Source organism: Rhipicephalus microplus, chromosome 1 (genome assembly GCF_043290135.1).
Source record: "Rhipicephalus microplus isolate Deutch F79 chromosome 1, USDA_Rmic, whole genome shotgun sequence".
Classification (NCBI taxonomy): Eukaryota; Metazoa; Arthropoda; class Arachnida; order Ixodida; family Ixodidae; genus Rhipicephalus; species Rhipicephalus microplus.
The window spans coordinates 135,485,194-135,506,079 of NC_134700.1; the positions used below are offsets into that span (position 1 = coordinate 135,485,194).

At 48.5% G+C, this 20,886-nt stretch overlaps 1 protein-coding gene across 1 annotated transcript in view; it reads right to left on the reverse strand.

Moving 5' to 3' along the window:
• LOC119177851 (diuretic hormone receptor) overlaps positions 1 to 20,886 on the reverse strand; it is a 247,169-nt gene that overhangs the window by 103,414 nt on the left and 122,869 nt on the right. Inside the window, exon 2 of the mRNA XM_075887402.1 lies at positions 15,482 to 15,770. Coding sequence (XP_075743517.1) covers positions 15,482 to 15,770 — 289 coding nt within the window. The remainder of the gene's footprint in view (positions 1 to 15,481; positions 15,771 to 20,886) is intronic.

Genomic DNA, 20,886 nt, shown 5'->3' on the forward strand with positions numbered 1-20,886 from the left:
CAGAACTCTCTTCGACTTCTCGCATCCGATCGTCAGGGACGCAACGCTGCCGGTCATCACACGTATGCCTTCACCTGTTTATATCTTCGAACTTTCTCCTCCGTCGTTCAATTCTTGTTAGTTTTTGTAGTTTGTAATAGTTCTCTCTCGTAAGCTGATTTATTTCTCTGTTATATATTTCTTTAGTTGTATCAAGTTTCGATGTATTTTGTTAGTTGTATTGAAGTGTTGTATTAGATCCCGTGTTGCAGCAATATCACTAGAGTAAAGTTTGTTTTGTTTTCCCACGTCTCTGATCTCTTCACTGTCTCTGCTTGCGTGCGGAACGAACCAACCTGCTGTCATTCCCGTCGCCGACTTCGCGCTGGCGACGCTAGAGTGGCAGCTTGTAACAATGTGGAACTCTTGAATCTGAATGTTATAAAATAAAATCAACGAAAAAAATGCCGAGACAAACGAAGTCAATGAGACATGCGCTTTGTCTCAATTACTTGTGTTTGTCTCAGCATCTTTCTTCTCAATTTTGTTTTTAACAACCACATATGCAAGGCTTTCACGCCCTACAGATGTTGGGTGAGAGTGCCAGTACTCAGCACCGGTCTCGTAACAATGAAGGAGGCAACAATTAAACCAACAGCAAATCGTTGCGAAGCACTGGCGGTGAGCCGAATACACCGAGTATGTACACCTAGAGAACGCTAGGAAACGGCAAAAGACAATGGCAGCTGTGAGTAGACCCTGAAGAGACCAAATCACTGCTCTAACAAGAACGCACTTGTAGTTGCATCGGATGTCTTAACGCTTGCTTTCCACGCAAGTTTTTGTTTCTGGGGTTTAAACGTCCGTGTCCTGTTCGTGACTGCCTGTTCTTTAACTTGAGCCTCTCTGCACTCAGAACGAACGTGTAAACAGCCTAGCACCGCCCACCTAAAGCCTTGAAACACCTTCGTCTTATAGCAAAGGCCTACGAGGGACACAAATGAATCAGATTACAAATTATGATTGTCCAGTTTCATTGTTTCAAGCTTTGCCGGCCTAGAAGAAGCTTTGGCACTTTTTTAGGACATTATGATTCATTACTCCATAATGCAACTTCTGGACCTCAGTAATGGCTCTAGGCAACCAGTTCAGGCGATTTGCTTTAGAGAATATTGTTTTTTTTTTGTTATTGATGCACACAATGCGACAGTCCGTAGCAAACGATGTGTGTCCAACGCGTACGATGCCGATGAAGTTTCGGATTCAGATTTTTCTGCACGGCTCCAGTATGCTACGAAATACCAACGACCTCAGCTGCAGACGCTATCAATGTATATTAAATGCATTCATGCACTACACATAGAATTATTATTCTTGATGACGATTTCAGTAAAATGTTACAGTGTCTGCTCTAGGCGCTTTTTTTACAAATTTCATGAATATTCGGCTGGTCTCTCACCTCATGTTTACCGTTAAAGCACGTCTGAAGCTTTCGCTGGAAGTCCAAGCCAACACAAATAAATGGCCAGGTTACTTGTGCGTTCAGTGACTATTCCGTTAGTGCATTTAAGGTTTACACAACTTTTGGAAAAACAAATTCATCCGAGCATTTGCGGGAAAACCCTCTTTTGTTCATATTGTTCATTAGTCTGCCTTCTTCGGTGCAAAAGAGTGTAGACGCACCATTTCAGGGGCGAACCATCACGCATTATCTACGAGGTCATCAAATTCACATACTGTAATTTCAAGGCGCTCAACATTGTATTCTATGAAATAAAATGAAGTGAAATGTTGTTTTTTTTGTGTTGCAGCAAATAAGTAGGATTAGTATGTAATTAGTTACTAGCTTATTTCGCGTGCAGTGACGTTTCAATTTGACATAGAAAGAATAGAATAATAGTTTCCGAATATGCACGGAAGTAGGCTTTCGTTGCAGTCTTCTTACCGGGAAAAGAGCAGTAATACTATTGGCGTAGCTTCGTCATCACAGCACGTCGAATAACCTCGCACAAATTAGTGCTTTCACCAAATCGGTCGGCTAGAATCCTACGCAGCGCACTGAGGTTAACTTGATTGGTACTGACTACGCAGAATGTCCAATTCCTTTAATGAACTATGCACCTTGCTCTCTTTCTGCCGCAAGCTGAGATAAGTAGCACAAACAAGCTGCGCGAACAAACGTAGCCAGCGCTGCGGAATTAGGGGGCAACCAGCTTCATTGATTGATTGATTGATATGTGGGGTTTAACGTCCCAAAACCACTATATGATTATGAGAGACGCCGTAGTGAAGGACTCCGGAAATTTTGACCACCTGGGGTTCTTTAACGTGCACCCAAATCTGAGCACACGGGCCTACAACATTTCCGCCTCCATCGGAAATGCAGCCGCCGCAGCCGGGATTCGAACCCGCACCCTGCGGGTCAGCAGCCGAGTACCTTAGCCACTAGACCACCGCGGCGGGGCAACCAGCTTCATTGAAGTGACTAGAAGATATGGAAAAAGAGCACCCTTGCTTTAGAGAACCATACAGCCTGCATTTAATTATGTGTCCGAACGTGTACTAGCTGTACGAAAATACGTCGCATTTGTACAACAATGGCGTTAATGAGCAACACGGACTTGAAATGAGGCAAGCAAAGTAATGGCACATATTTCCACAACTCGCAACAAACTCCATATGAATAAATAGACTTTATTTAAAGTCCGGCAGTTTTACCATGTGAGGTGGGGGAAGAGGGAATAAACCCCTGTCCCTTTCCACTCTCCGTTGATTATGATGGTGGTACCTCTGGTGATCGCTTGAAGTCCTTGCACTTGGCGGCATCTTCAGCTTGCCGGATGGCCCAAAGCTTGTCGGCTAGCTCGTCGCTTGTGAGGGCCGCCTCCCAGCGGCAGCGCTGCTGACACCGCCGATCGGCAACAGTGGCCGCGATAAGGCGTTTTCTGTTATGACTGTAAATGGGCCCTATGGTCAGCCTGACCTTTCAAAGCAAGAGTTCACTCCCGGAAATTGAATTCAAGAATAGCATTTTGTCAACCCATCGTACAAGCTTTTCTATCCTACCTAATAAAGCACTGCTTGGTCAGGTTCTGTGTTTCTGTGAAGAAAACCTAAAATAAAAGATCTGGGGAGTTGGGGCTTTGTGAGCGCATTCATTTTTAAACAAATAGAATATATTCACCTTCGTGGTTGTCGGAGCCAGTGTATCCTCTTAAGTTCCAGTGACCCTAAATAAACCCACTGCTTAGAACAAGTGTAGTCAATTCTGAAGAAAACACATTTTACCTTCACGTTGAATTCTTCTCGTTTTCCCAACATTGAGGCCGACGGGACGGCTTTAGGCTCTCCTATAGTAGAGTACCCCGTACTCTAAGTCGTTACCCACTTTGTCTAACCCCTTTCCACGTGACCACGGGACGGCGTTTTACTCTCCCATAGCAGAGAACCAGGTACTGTAAATTTTAAAAAGCTTTCTCTAAACAAACAAAGCAATACTTAAGCTCAACGAGACAGTGCTCCATGTCGGGTATCCATCACACACGGCGTGTTTGAAAATTGTGTTTTCTGAAAACAGCAACGTTTAGGGGCGAAGCTCCTTAAGCCATCGGTCGTGCATCCACAATGTATGTAGTGGTAGTAGTACTAGTAAGATTAGTAGTAGTAGTAGTAGTAGTAGTAGTAGTAGTAGTAGTAGTAGTAGTGATAGTAATAGTAGCAGGTAGCACCTCTCATTTAGTCCTTGGAATGTCGGCTGGATGGTGGTACTTCTATACAATGAATATATTGTCACGGGGTCGTGACGTGGCCGAAGACAGGAGGCTTCTTGTTGGAATTTAACTGTTTATTTGGGCGAACCTGTGCCCGGTAAACAGAAAGTCCAATTACAGCAGCAGTCTCGCACAGATAGCAGTCTCAGACTGATAGCGGCGAACGAAGCGTCGGCCTTCGATCAACAACTGACAAGCGGCGAAGCGCGTCGGCATTTATACTCCCGCCGTCGAATGTTCTAGCGCTATCGCTGGCGGCGGCGTGCGTTCCAGAACAATCTGTACCATTCGCACAGTGGGCGTGATCTTATCGAAATGATCTACTACAGTCCGGAACCCTCTAGAAAACTGCAGGCGCGGTTTGCGCTGAGAATCGTGTGGTGTTTTGGGACGATAACAAAAACTTGGGAAATGGAACGTGGCATTGCCCCCCTCTGAAAAAGGCATCGTCTCGATGCTTTAACTAAAGATGAAGGTACAATAATAATGCAAGAAAGTACAATGAATAAATTACGATACAACAATAATACAAAAAAAACACGGGTTCAGTTTGTCAACGCGCATGAAACGGCTTGAGGCGCGCGACATGGACGACTTCAGGTCGCGATCGGCGTCGTTGAGAGTTCGTGATGCCGTCGGGGACAACCTCGTAATCAAGTGGGCCGAGACGTCGAACCACCCTGTACGGTCCGAAGTACCGTCGCAGAAGCTTTTCACTTAGTCCACGTCGGCGTATCGGCGTCCACACCCAAACACGTTCACCGGGCTGGTATTCCACGAAGCGTCGTCGAAGGTTGTAACGGTGGCTGTCGGTCGTCTGTTGATTCTTGATACGGAGCCGCGCAAGTTGTCGGGCTTCTTCGGCGCGATGAAGGTACTCGCTCACATCGAGGTTTTCTTCGTCGGTGACGTTGGGTAACATGGCATCGAGCGTCGTTGCCGGGCTCCTTCCGTAGACCAATTTGTATGGAGATATCTGCGTCGTCTCCTGCACCGCCGTGTTGTATGCGAAGGTCACATACGGAAGAATGGCATCCCACGTCTTGTGTTCGACATCGACGTACATTGACAGCATGTCGGCGATCGTCTTGTTAAGCCGCTCGGTGAGGCCGTTGGTCTGTGGGTGGTACGCTGTCGTCCGGCGGTGGTTTGTTTGGCTGTATGCCAAGATCGCTTGAGTTAAGTCGGCAGTGAATGCCGTTCCTCTGTCGGTGATAAGGACCTCCGGGGCGCCGTGACGTAGAACGATATTTTCGACGAAGAACTTAGCTACCTCGGATGCACTGCCTTTTGGCAGGGCTTTTGTCTCGGCGTAGCGGGTGAGGTAGTCGGTGGCTACCACGATCCACTTGTTTCCGAAAGCCGACGTCGGGAACGGCCCCAATAGGTCCATACCAATCTGCTGCAAAGGTCGGCAAGGTGGATTAATTGGCTGCAGAAGTACCGCTGGCCTTGTCGGCGGTGTCTTGCGTCGCTGACAGTCCCGGCATGTCCTCACATAACGAGTGACGTCGGTTGTAAGACGCGGCCAGTAGTACCTTTCTTGTATCCTCGCGAGCGTGCGAGAAACACCGAGGTGCCCTGCCGTCGGATCGTCGTGCAGGGCCTGCAGGAGTTCTGGTCGCAGAGCTGAAGGCACCACAAGGAGATACTTAGCCCGAAGCGGTGAAAAGTTTTTCTTTTGTAGAAGACCGTTTCGTAGAAAAAACGACGCAAGTGCGCGCTTGGATACCTTCGGGACTTCGGCGGTCCTGCCTTCGAGGTATTCTATTAGGGCCTTAAGTTCCTGGTCGGCCCGCTGTCGTTCAGCGAAGTCGTCGGTAGTTATCGTTCCCAAGAAGTAGTCGTCATCCGGGTCGTCGGGTAGCGGTTGGTCGACAGGCGCACGAGAGAGACAGTCGGCGTCGGAGTGTTTTTTGCCGGACTTGTAAATGACAGTAATGTCATATTCTTGAAGTCTCAGGCTCCATCGTGCGAGGCGACCTGAAGGGTCCTTCAAAGTGGCTAGCCAACACAAGGCGTGGTGGTCGCTCACAACTTTGAAGGGCCTGCCGTAGAGGTATGGGCGAAATTTCGACGTAGCCCAGATGATGGCGAGGCACTACTTTTCTGTTGTGGAATAATTTGCTTCTGCTTTGGATAGCGATCGGCTGGCGTAACTAATAACCCTTTCAAGTCCGTCAGCCCTCTGCACAAGAACGGCGCCAAGACCTACGCTGCTTGCGTCAGTATGTATTTCTGTCTCGGCGAATTCGTCGAAATGGGCAAGTAACGGAGGCGTCTGGAGGCGATGTTTAAGCTCCTGGAAAGCGTGTTCCTGCGGCGTTTCCCACTTGAACTCCACGTCGGCCTTGGTAAGGTTAGTGAGAGGATCGGCGATGCGGGCGAAGTTTTTCACGAACCGCCTATAATAGGCGCACAGGCCCAGAAATCGGCGCACGGCTTTCTTGTCAGTGGGCGGCGGGAATTTGGCGATGGCGGCTGTTTTCCGTGGATCAGGACGAACTCCAGACTTGCTGATAACGTGCCCCAGAAACAAGAGCTCTTCATACGCAAATCTACACTTTTCTGGCTTCAGTGTGAGTCCGGAAGTCTTGATGGCTTGAAGTACAGCTTCAAGGCGCCGAAGATGCTCGTCGAAACTCGATGAAAACACGACGACGTCGTCCAAGTACACAAGGCAAGTCTGCCACTTCAATCCTGCCAGTACTGTATCCATAACGCGTTGAAAAGTTGCAGGCGCTGAGCAAAGGCCGAAGGGCATCACCTTAAACTCGAAGAGGCCGTCTGGTGTTATAAACGCCGTCTTCTCTCGGTCTCTTTCGTCGACTTCGATTTGCCAATAGCCAGTCTTGAGGTCCATTGACGAAAAGTACATGGCGTTATGGAGCCGATCAAGTGCGTCGTCTATTCGTGGGAGAGGATACACGTCCTTTCTTGTGATTTTGTTCAGGCGGCGATAATCGACGCAGAAACGTAGGGTCCCATCCTTTTTCTTCACTAACACCACGGGGGATGCCCATGGGCTCTTGGACGGCTGGATAATATCATCCCGCAGCATTTCATCAACTTGTCTCTTGATGGCCTCACGTTCACGCGTCGAAACCCTGTACGGACTCTGACGGAGTGGTCTGGCATTTTCTTCGGTTATGATGCGATGTTTCGTGATTGGGGTCTGCCGAATTTTCGATGACGACGAAAAGCAATCTTCGTATTGCAGGAGCAGGGCCTTGAGCTGTTCTTGCTTATCGTTCGGAAGTCTGGGATTGACGTCGAAAGCTATGGGAGGGGCTTGGTTCCTCTGAGCAGGTTCCGCAGAATCGGCGAGGGCGAAAGCACTGGTGGCTTCGACAATTTCTTCGATGTATGCGGCCGTTGTTCCCTTGTTCACATGTTTGTACTCATTGCTGAAATTTGTGAGCATAACCGTTGCTTTGCCTCCCCGCAACTCTGCAATTCCTCTTGCGACGCAAATATTTCGGGTGACCAACAGATGCTGACTGCCTTCAACGAAGCCTTCGAAGTCAGGTGATTCAGGAGCACCGACTGAAATAATGACGCTTGAGCGAGGCGGAATGGTGACTTGTTCTTCCAGCACATTCAAGGCATGGTGTCCAGACGGCGTGCGCGGTGGTAGTGCTTCTTCTGTGGATAACGTTATCGACTTTGTTTTTAGGTTGATGACAGCACCATGGAGGCATAAGAAGTCCATGCCAAGGATGACATCTCTCGAGCAACGCTGTAGGACTACGAAGTCTGTAGGATAAATACGGCCGTTAATGGTGACTCTCGCTGTGCAGATTCCTGCAGGCGTTACGAGATGACCTCCGGCTGTGCGGATTTCAGGGCCTTTCCAAGCTGTCCTAACTTTCTTTAACTTCGCGGCGAATGACCCACTGATGACAGAATAGTCGGCTCCAGTATCGATGAGAGCGGTCACACTGTGGCCGTCGATAAAAACGTTGAGGTCGCTAATTCGCCGTCTCGCATTACAGTTAGGGCGTGGCGTCGGGTCACGGCTGCGTCGGCTTGTTCCGCTGCTTCCATGTTGCGTCGTCAGGCCACCTTCGGTAAGTGAGCTTTCGCCGTCAGGGCTTTGCCTGGTTGGCGTTGTGTTCGGAAAGCTCCGTCGTGGCGTCGTCGTCGTCGGAGGATCTTCGGTAGTTCGTCGCACAGCAACCGCACCTCCACCGGTTGCTGCGCTTAGTTTCCCGGATACGGGCTAAGAGACCGGCCCCGCGTTGGGCCAGAGTACTGTCGGTGGTGCGGTGACGTGCGGCGGCTGGGCGACGGCGAACGCGAAGGGCTTCGTGGTGTCCACCGAGTTCCTGTCAGGTAGTCGCCGATGTCACGTCGTCGTTCTCCTGGCTGTGGGCGCGGTGCATTGACGGCGAAGCCACGCAATCCCATCTGTCGGTACTGGCAACGGCGGTATGTGTGTCCGGCCTCGCCGCAGTGGTAGCAGAGCGGGCGATGGTCAGGGGTGCGCCAGACGTCAGTCTTCCTCGGTGCACTGCGCTGGGCCGCTGGCGAACGGTATGACGTCGGTGGGGGTGGTGGCGGCGGTGACGTCTGTCGACGGAAGTGCGATGGGGCGGCGTTTTGGCGTGGACGGGGAGGAGCGTTGTGGCGCAGTGCAGCGGCGTAGCTCATAGCTTCCGGCTCGGGCAGCGGTGCGTGGGGAATTTGAAGCGATTGCCGAACTTCTTCTCGCACAATGTCGGCGATCGAATCCACTTGAGGCTGCGCCGAAGGCAACAGCTTGCGCAGCTCTTCCCGCACGATCGCTCGGATCGTTTCACGCAGGTCTCCGGAGTTACTGGCTTGAGCAGCAGCGCAGTCTGCAGTCAGGCGACGATTATACTGTCTGGTGCGCATGTCCAGGGTCTTTTCAATAGTGGTCGCTTCGGCTACAAATTCTTGGACGGTTTTCGGTGGGTTTCTTATCAGCCCCGCGAAGAGCTCCTGTTTGACCCCTCGCATGAGGAAACGAACTTTTTTCTCCTCAGGCATGTCTGGATCAGCGTGACGGAATAGTCGGGTCATTTCTTCGGTGAAAATGGCGACATTTTCATTTGGTAGCTGAACCCGGGTCTCTAATAAAACAGCGGCCCTCTCTTTTCGAGCGACGCTAGCGAACGTTTGCAGGAATGCGCCGCAGAAAACATCCCACGTTCGGAGCGTGGACTCCCGATTTTCGAGCCAGGTCCTTGCGGTGTCTTCTAAATAGAAGAACACACGACGCAGCTTTTCGTCATGGTCCCAGTGGTTGAGGGCGGCCACACGGTCGTATGTCTCTAGCCAGGACTCCGGGTCTTCGAACGATGACCCATGGAAAATTGGTGGTTCCCTGGGTTGATGCATGACCATCGTGGGCTGGGACGCTGCGGTTGTCATTGTCGCTGCAGTCGCGGTCATGGCCTTGGTCTTCCGCGGCTTGTCGTGTAGAAGCCCGTACTCCGGTGGTACCCCTTGATGTCGGCGGCTTGTTCGCTGCTCCTGGTTGGCGTCGGTGTCTTCTCCGCGACGTGGGCTGGGTTCACGGCTTGACGGGGGCGTCCGGTACATGAACGAAGCAGCACCTCCACCAAATGTCACGGGGTCGTGACGTGGCCGAAGACAGAAGGCTTCTTGTTGGAATTTAACTGTTTATTTGGGCGAACCTGTGCCCGGTAAACAGAAAGTCCAATTACAGCAGCAGTCTCGCACAGATAGCAGTCTCAGACTGATAGCGGCGAACGGAGCGTCGGCCTTCGACCAACAACTGACAAGCGGCGAAGCGCGTCGGCATTTATACTCCCGCCGTCGAATGTTCTAGCGCTATCGCTGGCGGCGGCGTGCGTTCCAGAACAATCTGTACCATTCGCACAGTGGGCGTGATCTTATCGAAATGATCTACTACAGTCCAGAACCCTCTAGAAAACTGCAGGCGCGGTGTGCGCTGAGAATCGTGTGGTGTTTTGGGACGATAACAAAAACTTGGGAAATGGAACGTGGCAATATAAAAAGATGCCGGATGGTGGTACTTGAAGTGTTAGCTGGATGGATGGACGGATGCATGTACGGACGGACGCACAGGCCGACAAACAGGCAGACCGACGGATTAACGAACATGCAGACGAACGGACAGACCGACAGATGAACGGAGGGATGAACGGATGCATGGGCGCATGGACGAATGAACGAAGGCACTGAAAGCGAACGGATCGACGCATGGATGGACGGACGCATGGATGATTGCACGAACGGAAGCATGGACAGACGGAAGCGCGGGCTGACTGACGTGTGGACGCTTCACCCAATCTTCATCATTTCCTCCGTGGATATGCTATCATTAAGTTTTTCATCCTTATGGTACGTGAGACCGACTTCCGTAGTTTATTTTTACCAAGTATGTTTGACAATACTACTGAATTGTCTCTTATGGAGACGTCATAAAGTTCATTGGGAACAGTAGATAAATTTCGCCTGTTTCTATTTTTTTTCATTGCTCATTTCAAATGAACCTTTTTCTCTTTGCTTCCCCGCCGCTGTGGTCTAGTGGCTAATGTACTCGGCTGCTGATCCGCAGATCGCCGGATCGAATCCCGGCTGCGGCAGCTGCATTTTTGGCGGAGGCAAGTCTGCTGTAGGCCCCTGTGCTCAGATTTGGGTGCACGTTAAAGAACCACAGGTAGTCGAAATTTCCAGAGCCCACCAGTACGGCCTCTTTTATAATCATATGGGGGTTTTGGGACGTCAAACCCTACACATCAATCAATCAATCAATCATTCTCGTTTCTTGTTTTGCCGAGCGCGAAATAAAGAAAAATGAAATAATTTGATCTGGCATTGCTTACTTTGGTCAGAAGATTAATTGATTGATATGTAGGGTTTAACGTCCCAAAACCACCATATGATTATGACGGACGCCGTAGTGGAGGGCTCCGGAAATTTAGACCACCTGGGGTTCTTTAACGTGCACCCAAATCTGAGCACACGGGCCTACAACATTTCCGCCTCCATCGGAAATGCAGCCGCCGCAGCCGGGATTTGAACCCGCGACCTGCGGGTCAGTAGCCGAGTACCTTAGCCACTAGACCACCGCGGCGCGGCCTTTGGTCAGAAGAAGATACAGAATAATAAAAAAAAACTCCCAAGCATTTCCCCGAGGGTGAGCATGGTTAAGTGCGAATGCACGGGGTGAAGCTATGAGGGGGATTAAAGTTAAAATCCGTTGGCATTCGCCAGTGAGTTAACGTAAACTCCCCCGTGTGATCATATTGCGATTCTCAGGAACCATTACACCCTCTCTGCAAATCTTGGTGAGTTTACGCGTATAAATGAGAGTAAATTTGCACTATATTGATGTTTATGTGTTCTTTAATTCGCAGGACATGTGTACTGTATATGTAATTCATACTAAATGTTATATTAATTTATTTTAATATTTACTTCGCCGTTTATATAATACGTGTTTAGTATTCACACTATTTATTTATTATTTCACACTATGGTACCTACGGTCTTATGGTTCCTGGGAATCGCAATGTGATCACACGGGGGAGTTTACGTTAACTCACTGGCGAATGCCAACAGATTTCAACTTTACTCCCCCTCATAGCATCACCCCGTGCATTCGCACTTGGTCATGTTCACCCTCGGGGAAATGTTTGGGAGTTTGATTACTGATGATGATGATGATTAAAGTGTAATTGATGAATTGAAGTGTTATTTGTTATGATGCATTTTTATACACACACATTTATACACAAAGTATTATTTATTTACACTTCGCAATTTCGTACGATGCATAAATAGCACACATCGCGAGCGCGTCACACACACACACACACACGCACACACACACATCCACAAAACACATGTCACTACAGATCAGCACCTATTGGTGTTATCATTGTGGCTCACAGTTACTAACAACGCTTTATGATCGGAGAAATGCTGCACAGCGCGCCGGGACGTCACGGCGCAGAAAGCGGTGCGGGAGCCGGCGCGGGCGCGCGCAGCCATGGAGCGCGCGCCATCACGTGGTGTGTGATGTCGCTGCGCCATTGCTACAGACGCTCCTCTCCGCTCCTCGTGCTGTCACTAGCGGAGAGGAGGAGGCGCACCACGGATGGCGGATTTAGAGTCGTTTATAAAGTGCATTCGAACACAAAAGACGTCTTCACCTCCCTGAAAAGAATTGCGAAAAAATGCGAAAGCATCTCTTGCCCCGGAAGAGGGTACCGTTACCGTCAGACATTCGCCTTCCCTGACTTCTGCCATCGCCTTCAGAGGTACCGTGCCAGCGAACGTTCGAAAATGAGGAGCGAGCGAATGGGAGAGTAGAGCGCCGGCGTTCTCGGATTGGCGTTGGCGTGTCAGAGCGGTGTCTCGAGCACACAATTCCGGATGTCCTTGCGAGGCACCCAACCAGCGAACGGTTGAGAGTGAGGCGCAAGCAAATGGGAGAGCGGGGTGCAGAGAAGAGGGAGAGTGAACAGCGAGAGAAGGAGCAGTAAAGCACTGCACATCGCCTCTCCTACACACACTCGTACCACTTTCTCCAGTTGCTAGGCGTGAGGATAAGCGCGCGAGCCTGCAGCTGTTGCTATGGTAGAAGGAGTGAGAGCGATGAGATAACACCTGCCGGCGCGCGGACGCCGCAGGCAATGCTGGATTCTGACATAGCCCGAGTGAAAAATGCATTTGCACTTTAAAAAATTTCAACATATCCACGAAGTGAATGATGAGGAAAGACCTTGGTCCACAGGTGAAATCCCGTAAACAGTGAATGCTCTGTAGATAATCGTCATCACATAAAGACATGACACAAGAGTTTTGGTGTGACTGTAATACACGTTATACACACATTGTCTATTGTGCACATATCGTTGTACTATATACTGATATTTACATACCGATGCAAAATATATATATTGTTCAAGAGCATATTTACGAATGACCTAAGCTCTGTGGTACGTTTTCATTTTAGTATAATGGCTTTGTGATCGGTAAAGTACAAAGCCAGATGACGTAGTGGAAAGTTCAAGAAGGGTCCTGACGGTGAGCCCACGCTGCAACCACATCGCGAGCCCTCCGCGGCGACACTTCGGCTTCTGCTGTATTCAAAGTTCGTAGTGGTTTCGACGCGTACTGAGTGTTGTCCGGCAAAAGCGAAAGGAAGCGCGCCAAGCGCGAAGGCTATATATAGGCGTGGCCACCTAGCGGTCTCCTACCAAACTAAAGCACGCACCGAGAGGGGAGCAAGCGTCACCTGAGTGGGGACAGCGTGAGCACAGCTGTGCTTCTAGCGGGAGTAATGAGCACTAGCGTACACACCTTACGGCCGGGATAGACTGCACCTGCGCGTGCTTCTTTTCTTACGGCCTTCTCACCCCTCGCGAATACAATGGCAGAGTTTCTGAGTAAGTTTCGCCTCCCGGCGGCGGAAGGAGCGCAGCGACCCTGACGTTGCATCTTTTACGCCGTGCACACGGCACAAGGTAGTTTGTGTATGTGAAGCCATTGAACAAGGGTTCTCGACGAAGAGTAGTAGGGAGATTATTAGAGAAATCGAAGATAAAGGGAGGTTCATCTACTAAAAGAAAACTAATTTAGCATACGGCTTGCCGCTTAATGAAGGTATGTATGTGCTCGTGCATAATACAAGCTGAAGCTCAGTGAAAGTGCGGAAGAATCGGCTAATGAGAGGCATAATTCAGAAGGCATAAAGCACTGGCAACGATCAGGGAGATAGAAGAACAGTGCTGCACCTGTTCTGCAATCAGAGAGCACTAAACACATTTGACCCTCGGTCTTGTCGGACAAGGACTTCGCATAAGCGAGGTCGGTCACGGAATAACGGGCGCGCCTTCCCTTTTCTAGCTACTTTCTATTTTTCCTTATTTTTCCATGTACATTTGGAGTATTTTCAGGACTAATAGCTGCTGCCTGCAGCCTGACAACCATTTAAATACGTATGTGTGTTGTATATCTAATGACAAAAAAAAACTGTGTATAACGAGAAAGAAAGTAATAAAAAAAAGGAGAGGGCTTTTGCTTCTGACTAACGTCTTCGGAAAGCACGCAGAGAGAGTGGTGGTGTGCATGGTCAAGGTGTTAACACCACCTCAAAATATTGAATCCGGAGACCCCAAGCCCTTTTAACTTTTTTTGCACTGCAAGCCACGTCCACGAAGATTCCGAACGATCGTACGTAACTGCTTACGCTCGCAAGCTGCTTGCCCCGCAACTACAACTGTAGTGCCAATGAGTTCTGCGCTATCTTTCTAGTTTCTAGAATAACATGTTTAGAATTGAAAATTGACAACATTACAACTTTTCGGCAAGTAAGGAGCTGTTTTTCTGAAAAATCTGTATAAATTATCTTGTGGCTCATTGCTATAAGCACGTTGTTGTGAATTGCCTTTTATCTCTAGCGTGGCTTGCTTTATCCTGGTATGTACCCACCACGGCTGCATTTCATTTGGTGTTTTGTGAGTGTTTAGTCTACGGTATTTTTTTAGTCGAGAAGACAGTCGCACAACCTTCACTTCGCGCGTTACGCGTATGTATATATATTAGCTGCGTGAAAGTACATTGCTGTGTTCCGTCACGGCCGCTCGATCACCGTGGTTCCGTATTGCAAGTCCCGTTCGGGGAAAACACCAGGTGTTCCTTCTCACCAATTCCCAAACAATACTGAGCTGTGCGGCAAGTGACAACAGAATATTGCGAGAGACAATCTCATCATTAACGACAAGTCTGCGTTGATAGTTGTATGTAGCAGACACTCGCGCGATGGAGACTACATGCCTACGTTTCACATCAGAAAACATATTCCTGACTGCGCGCGCGCCTACTCTTTCCGAGAACTGTCCTTTCTACATAACTTCAAGAGCATCAAAGCCTCGCAAAGATCCTGGTTCACAAGTATAGCCCGTACTTCAAACATCAAGGAAGCGAAAAGCGGAGACCAACGAAAGAAATCTGGATGTTTCAACTTCCAAAGACGATTTCACTGAACAAAAAGCAGCAAGTGTTTGCACGCGAATAATAAACAGTGACGCTCGTCGGGCGTGTCGATACCAGACTATGATAAAACGATGGTGCTCCCAAGTGTCGCACCATCGTTCAAAATGTAAGAAAGTGCAGCGATTGCTGAAATTAGAAAAAAATATGTTCCAATATTATCGCGAAAGCAAGCACCACGCATGCTTTATGAAAATTGCAGCAGATGCACAGAAAAGAGAAAAAAGGTCGTGTTTCTTTTGCATCAAATAGAATGTGACGTAAGAAAACATTCAGCACACCCAGACAATTTTGTAAGGTGTGTGGTATGCCGCTTTCTGTCACAAAGACGCTACGATCATGCGCGCACTTCAGGGCCTCTGGCACTGCCAGCAAAGTGCACTCTTCAGAGCTGTATAGGTTCAAGCCCAGCATCATCAGGTATGAGCGATGCGATAAACAATTTGTACGTCTTCAATGATTAGGCAACTTGTTTTTCAACGCGCGGTGAGTGGATAAGCGTGCCCGAACTCATGTGTTCGCGCAATGCACGGAGCGGTGGAGATGGCAGGGTCGCAGTGCCCTCCTCAAAGGAGTGGCGAGAGGCATGTACTACGCACGTTGCGAAGGCCGTAAGAATGGAGCACGCAGGAGCAGTCCAGCCTGGCCGGCACACTGGCGCAACGACGAGAGACAACCTCTCAGCGAAAGGAGCAAGCTCCTAAAAGGAAACTCACCTGCGCTTCGGTTTACGTCAGACAAGTAGCACTGTATCTCCGCGGCTGATGGCGTCGGTAGAAAAACTGAAGAGTCATTGAGTAGTGGTAGGAGACCCCAAGTGGGTGAAGACGATGATGCGTTCACGCTGTGTGGCTCCTCCCCGGAAGCTGATGACAACACAGGAACTTCCACTTGTGGAAGCACCAAGGTTTCGGAGCTAACGCTCCCGTTAGTCGCTTCAGGTGAGGACACGTTACCGACCGACGTCTGAGCATGGCCGGTCGTCACTGCTCCTTCGGCCATTTTCTGCGGCAGAAAATGAAAAGCGCATTAGCAATCAAAAATTACTCTCCATACACAAATAATAACCGCCACGCTGGTGTCACTGCAAAGGTGATCTAAAGTAGAGTTACTGCATACAGTCCAACAAGAGTGTAGTAGAAGCGTTTTGGGTAGGCAGAAAAGCCAGATTCGTGGAACGTTTCCAACGAACCGGGTCGGACGAAGAAAACTTAATTGTGGAGCTGTAAAAGCCTTCTTCTAACGAAACCGCTCAGCCAACTCTGCTGATGTCAGCGTACTAAAATCTCATTGAAACTTCCATCATGGCAGAAAAGTGCTGGTTGGGCTGAGAGAGTCTTACAATTGACGCTATATAAACCTTCCTCTGTTTCTAAACCACAGAGTTGCAGGAATGCGCAAAGCGTTTTAACCAGCCCGCATGCGTGCGGCATATCCCATGGCGGCAGGGAATACGTTGGGTGATTAGTGGCTAGATGCAAAGGCCCGAATCAAAATTTGGCTGTCGAAGCATTTCTTGCACTTGAATATAATAGGCATGCTGAGAGTTGATTTCATTATGCTTGTCGTGGTTAATACGTTTTTTTTAACATCTCAAGGCAGAGGAAAGATTTTAAAGTGAAAACTGTAATTCGGAAATGTGCAGCAGAAAGGTAGACAGCACGCCTTTCTTAGTAGGAAATTATTTTGCACGAAAAACTCATTCATTTTATTTATTATTATTTATTTATTTTATTTGTACATACTGCAGGCCCTAATCGGGCCCATACAGGAGTGGATGCATAAAGGTATTATGAGACATAACAACGCTCCACAAAAAAAAGAAAGAAAGTATTGACACACATAGGATACTTCAGGACTCACTTGTATACATTTTTAGAAAAATCAATGTCTTCTAGACCGTTGACAAAAGATTCCAGCGTAGAACAATTCACAGCATGGACTGGCAGCTTATTCCAAAACTAATGGCCATAGGGAATAAAGAATACTTATGTGTATTGACACAGCTAGCAGGTGGAAAGATGACCTTATTATGGTTTGTCCTGGGCGAGTGTTTAAATGGATCCTGTAAGTACATATTGCGCGGTATCTTAAAATGACCGTGATAGAGTAAGTATAGGAGCTTTAACCTAGAAATTATTCTTCGTTTGGAAAGTGGCGGAAGATCTGAGGTTCAAAAGGAGGACCAGAAATTTTCCAGTGCGAAGATTTTACCTACTCCACTAATCCCGAGGGGAACATTTCGCAGTGCAGCATTGAATCTAAAACTCGCAGTACAAGTAAAACTATAGATTAGAAGAAGGCCGTGCACAAACCCGTAATGTGGCAGAAGGGTCAAGCAAGAAATAAATTTATCTGCCTATCTGTACTCAAAAGAGTCGATGACAGTTGACTCTTTCTTGCTTGTATGAAATTTCTCCCCCCTGAAGAGCATCGTGGTAAAGATTAACAGTGCGAGGCACAGAAGCGCGGAAATGCAGGTAAGGTTGAAATGACAGAGTGAGAGAATCGACCGTTCGCGTGGATCTTTCACTTTCCGATTCCTGCTCTAGGTATGTTTCGGCACAAGGCCGCTATCCGAAAAGAAGTTCCGGGAAACATGGCTGATGGTTTCGTACATCCACAAGGCCACAAAATTTCCAGCTGAGCTACCCGAAGGCGACAGGACTTCACGGCTGCCTGCATACTACCAGCGCGAGTTCAAGTTGCGTTTTATAACTGTTCATGCCATTTCCTTTCTTCTTTTCTTCTTTTCAAGGACGAAGCTCCGTAAGCCATCGGTCATGCGTCTTCGATGTATGCAGTAGTTGTAGTAGTCGTCGTTGCAGCAGTTGTAGTAGGTAGCCACCTCAAGGGCCAGACTAGAGGAGTGCCACGTGCGCACTCTTTTGTATTGAGGTGGAAACGCATGCACGCTAATCATAAATAAAAAGATAGTTTTTGTGTTGAAATAACTAACAGAGCCGAGTACCCGTGACCTAATCTCTAAATACGTTTTCCTTGAATTTGATGCTTACTGAATAAAAAACTAGTAACAGGGCGACGCAAAGGTTGCCATGTTCAACTTGCTGGGCGTAAGCGCATCGGTTTTATACTCGGCGACAACTTTTTTAGTGGCGAAACTTCTTATAGCGGCACCCGTTCGTGCCTCATAGCCGTTTTAGTAAGTAACAAGTATAACATTTTGACATACAACATGGTGCCAGTGAGAGATTTCTTCTGTGCGTTGTTGAACAATGAAAGATAGTGCTTAATGTACATGTGAATGACTGCTAAGGGGGAATGAGAGAAAAGAGCATTCGGCTTTTAGTTAACGCGCACGCTGCGATGCCCATTAGCACCCATTGGTTTGTGCATTGAGAACTATCTGACAGGAAAAGGTTGTTACGTCATACTCGCTGGGTGTACCTTATTTAGTTTTAGAAAGGTTTAGCGAGTGTTGAGCCGCAGTGCCATGAATACAATGAGCTGGTATGTACCATGACCTCGATGTGGTTAAAGGTGGGAAGTATATACGAAGCGCAAGCCATAAGAAAGTAAATCCCGAATTCTCCTCTCTCTCATTTCCCATTAGCAGCCATTGTCATGTACATTGAGCACAATCTGACAGAAAAAGGTTGCTACGTTATACTCGCTGGGCGCTTGGTTTTAGAAAGGTTTAACGAGCGATGGGCCACAGTGCCATGAATACAGTGAACTAGTATATACCATGAATTCAAGGTGGTTGAAGGTGGGAAGTAGACCCGAAGCGCAAGCCGTAAGAAAGTGTGTGTGTGCCACCTCTAGTTTAGTCCTTGGAATGTCCACTGAACGGCGGTGCTTCTGTATGGGGAATATATGATAAAAAGATGCGAGATGATGGGACTTGGAGTGTTGAATAGATGGACGAACGGACTCACAGACAGATGCATGGATGGACGCATGAACGGACGCAGGGGCGAATGCATGAACGAACGCAGGGACTGGCACACGAACAGACGCATGGACGGTCACACAGACGGACGCATGGACGAACGAATGCGTCGCTTCAATCTCCATCATTCACTCCGTGGATATGCTGCCATTTTTTTCGCACTGAAGGGAAAGCTACGGAGGCGGAGCTTCTGCACATGTAGCACTGCGCGAAGTTGTCCGTCTTGGCGCGCGACTCGTAACGCTATGGAAAGTGACGGCGTCTCACCATTAGCATTTCGTGTGGACGCAGATGCCGCTTAGCGTTTGAGGTGCACGTAAAAGGGCACGACCTTCACGCACGTTCGAAAATGCGAAGTCACCACGAATAAATAAATACCACTATCCTAATGGTGAGAGCTGTGTCCTCTCTCAAAAAGCTCCGGGTAGGAAATAAAAATCACGGCATATCTACGGAGTGCATGATGATAAGTGGGGCGAAGCGTTCGTCCATTCGTTCGTATTGGCTTCCGTTCATGCGTGCGTCCGTCCAAGGACTAAACGAGAGGTGGCACTCACACACTTACGGCATGCACTTCATGTCTACTTCCCACCTTTCGCCGCCTCTAGCTCATGGCTATATACTAGTGCACTATATTCATAGCACTGCGGCCCCAGCCACGCAAAGCATTGCAAAAACCAGGAAGGTTACGCCCGGTGAGTTTAACGTGACAGCCCTTTCTGGTCAGATAGTGCTTAAAGTGCGTCCTTCTGATACTATATTTTTTAGTAAGCATCAAATTGAAGGCAAATTTTATTGGAGTTGAAGTCATCAATATTCATCTTTGTAAGATATTTAACCAGAAAGAACTATCTTTATTTATGATTGACATGCGCGGATTTCCTCCTAAATTGAAAAGGGTGTGCGCTTGCGCTCCTCTAGTGTAGACGGGAAGGTGGCTACCTACTGCTACTACTACGACGACATACATCGTGGACGCACGACCCAAGGTATAGGGAGCTTCGCCCCCAAAATGGGGAGCTTCTATATTTCACGGTGAAAATACGGGTGCTGTCGTGGAACTACATTCACTGGTGGTAGGATGCCCGCGACTTGGCTCTGTTGCCTGCACTCCAATGCCAAGAAAAGTTGTCGCAGAGTATAGCAAGGTTTAGCGAGGGTTGGGCCACAGTGCCATGAACTAGTGGCAGTTAAAAGTAGGAACTAGGCACGAACTGCAGGCCGTAAGAGAGTGCGCGCGTGCCGCTCCTCTCGTCCTGCCCGGCCATCTCTCGTTTAGTCTTTGGAATGTCCACTGGATGGCAGTACTTTTATATGATCTATATATGATGAAAAGATGCGAGATAGCGGTACTTGAAGTGTTTACTAGATGGTCAGACGGATGAACAGACCCATCAGCGAACGGATGAATGGACGGACGGAATGACAGACAGATGGACGGACAGACGCATGAACGAACGCAGGAACGGACGCACGAACGAACGCTCGGCCAGACGGATGGACGCACAGATGGACGGCCGCAGGTATGGATGCACGAGCGGATGAACGGTCACACAGAAGGGCGTTCGAAAGGGCGGAAGCAAAAAGAAACGAATGGATGGAAGCGCGGACGGACTGACGTATGCTTCGCCCCACTCATCTTCATACATTCCCTGGATATCCTGGTAGTTTTTTTTCCAGTTTTTTCTCTGTCTAATGTTGCCCACTTCTTCCATCTGACCTGTAGGGTAGTCAACCGCATCAAGCTTAGTTAAACTCCCTGCCTTTATGCTGTGTTTATTTATTTCTTTCTGCTCACTCAATCGTTCTGTTAGCTGTTGAACAAATGTGGTTTGTTTCAATGTCTCGCATCAGCGTACATACCAGGCCAACTTGACGCCTCCTGAACGTGCGCTTTCGAGAGCACTGTCATGCGCCATTCACCACAAATGTAAACCACCTCGCTCACATCATTGTTCTTAGTTCGACAATGTGAATGCATATTATTTGGGTGGAGGGAACTGTATACCATACCGGAAGTCGAATTCTCCCACCCTCGGTTTATCAACGGTTACTGTCAGGAAATGTCATTCACATTTAGAAAGACTGCGTATCTCAGTTTACGCGTGTGGAAAGTTTGCGCCATCTGTAAGTCAGAATAAACTGCCCAGCACTTTCACTGTTCGTCTTTATTGATTTTATGTCCAACGGCTTTTGCTTACGCCCAAG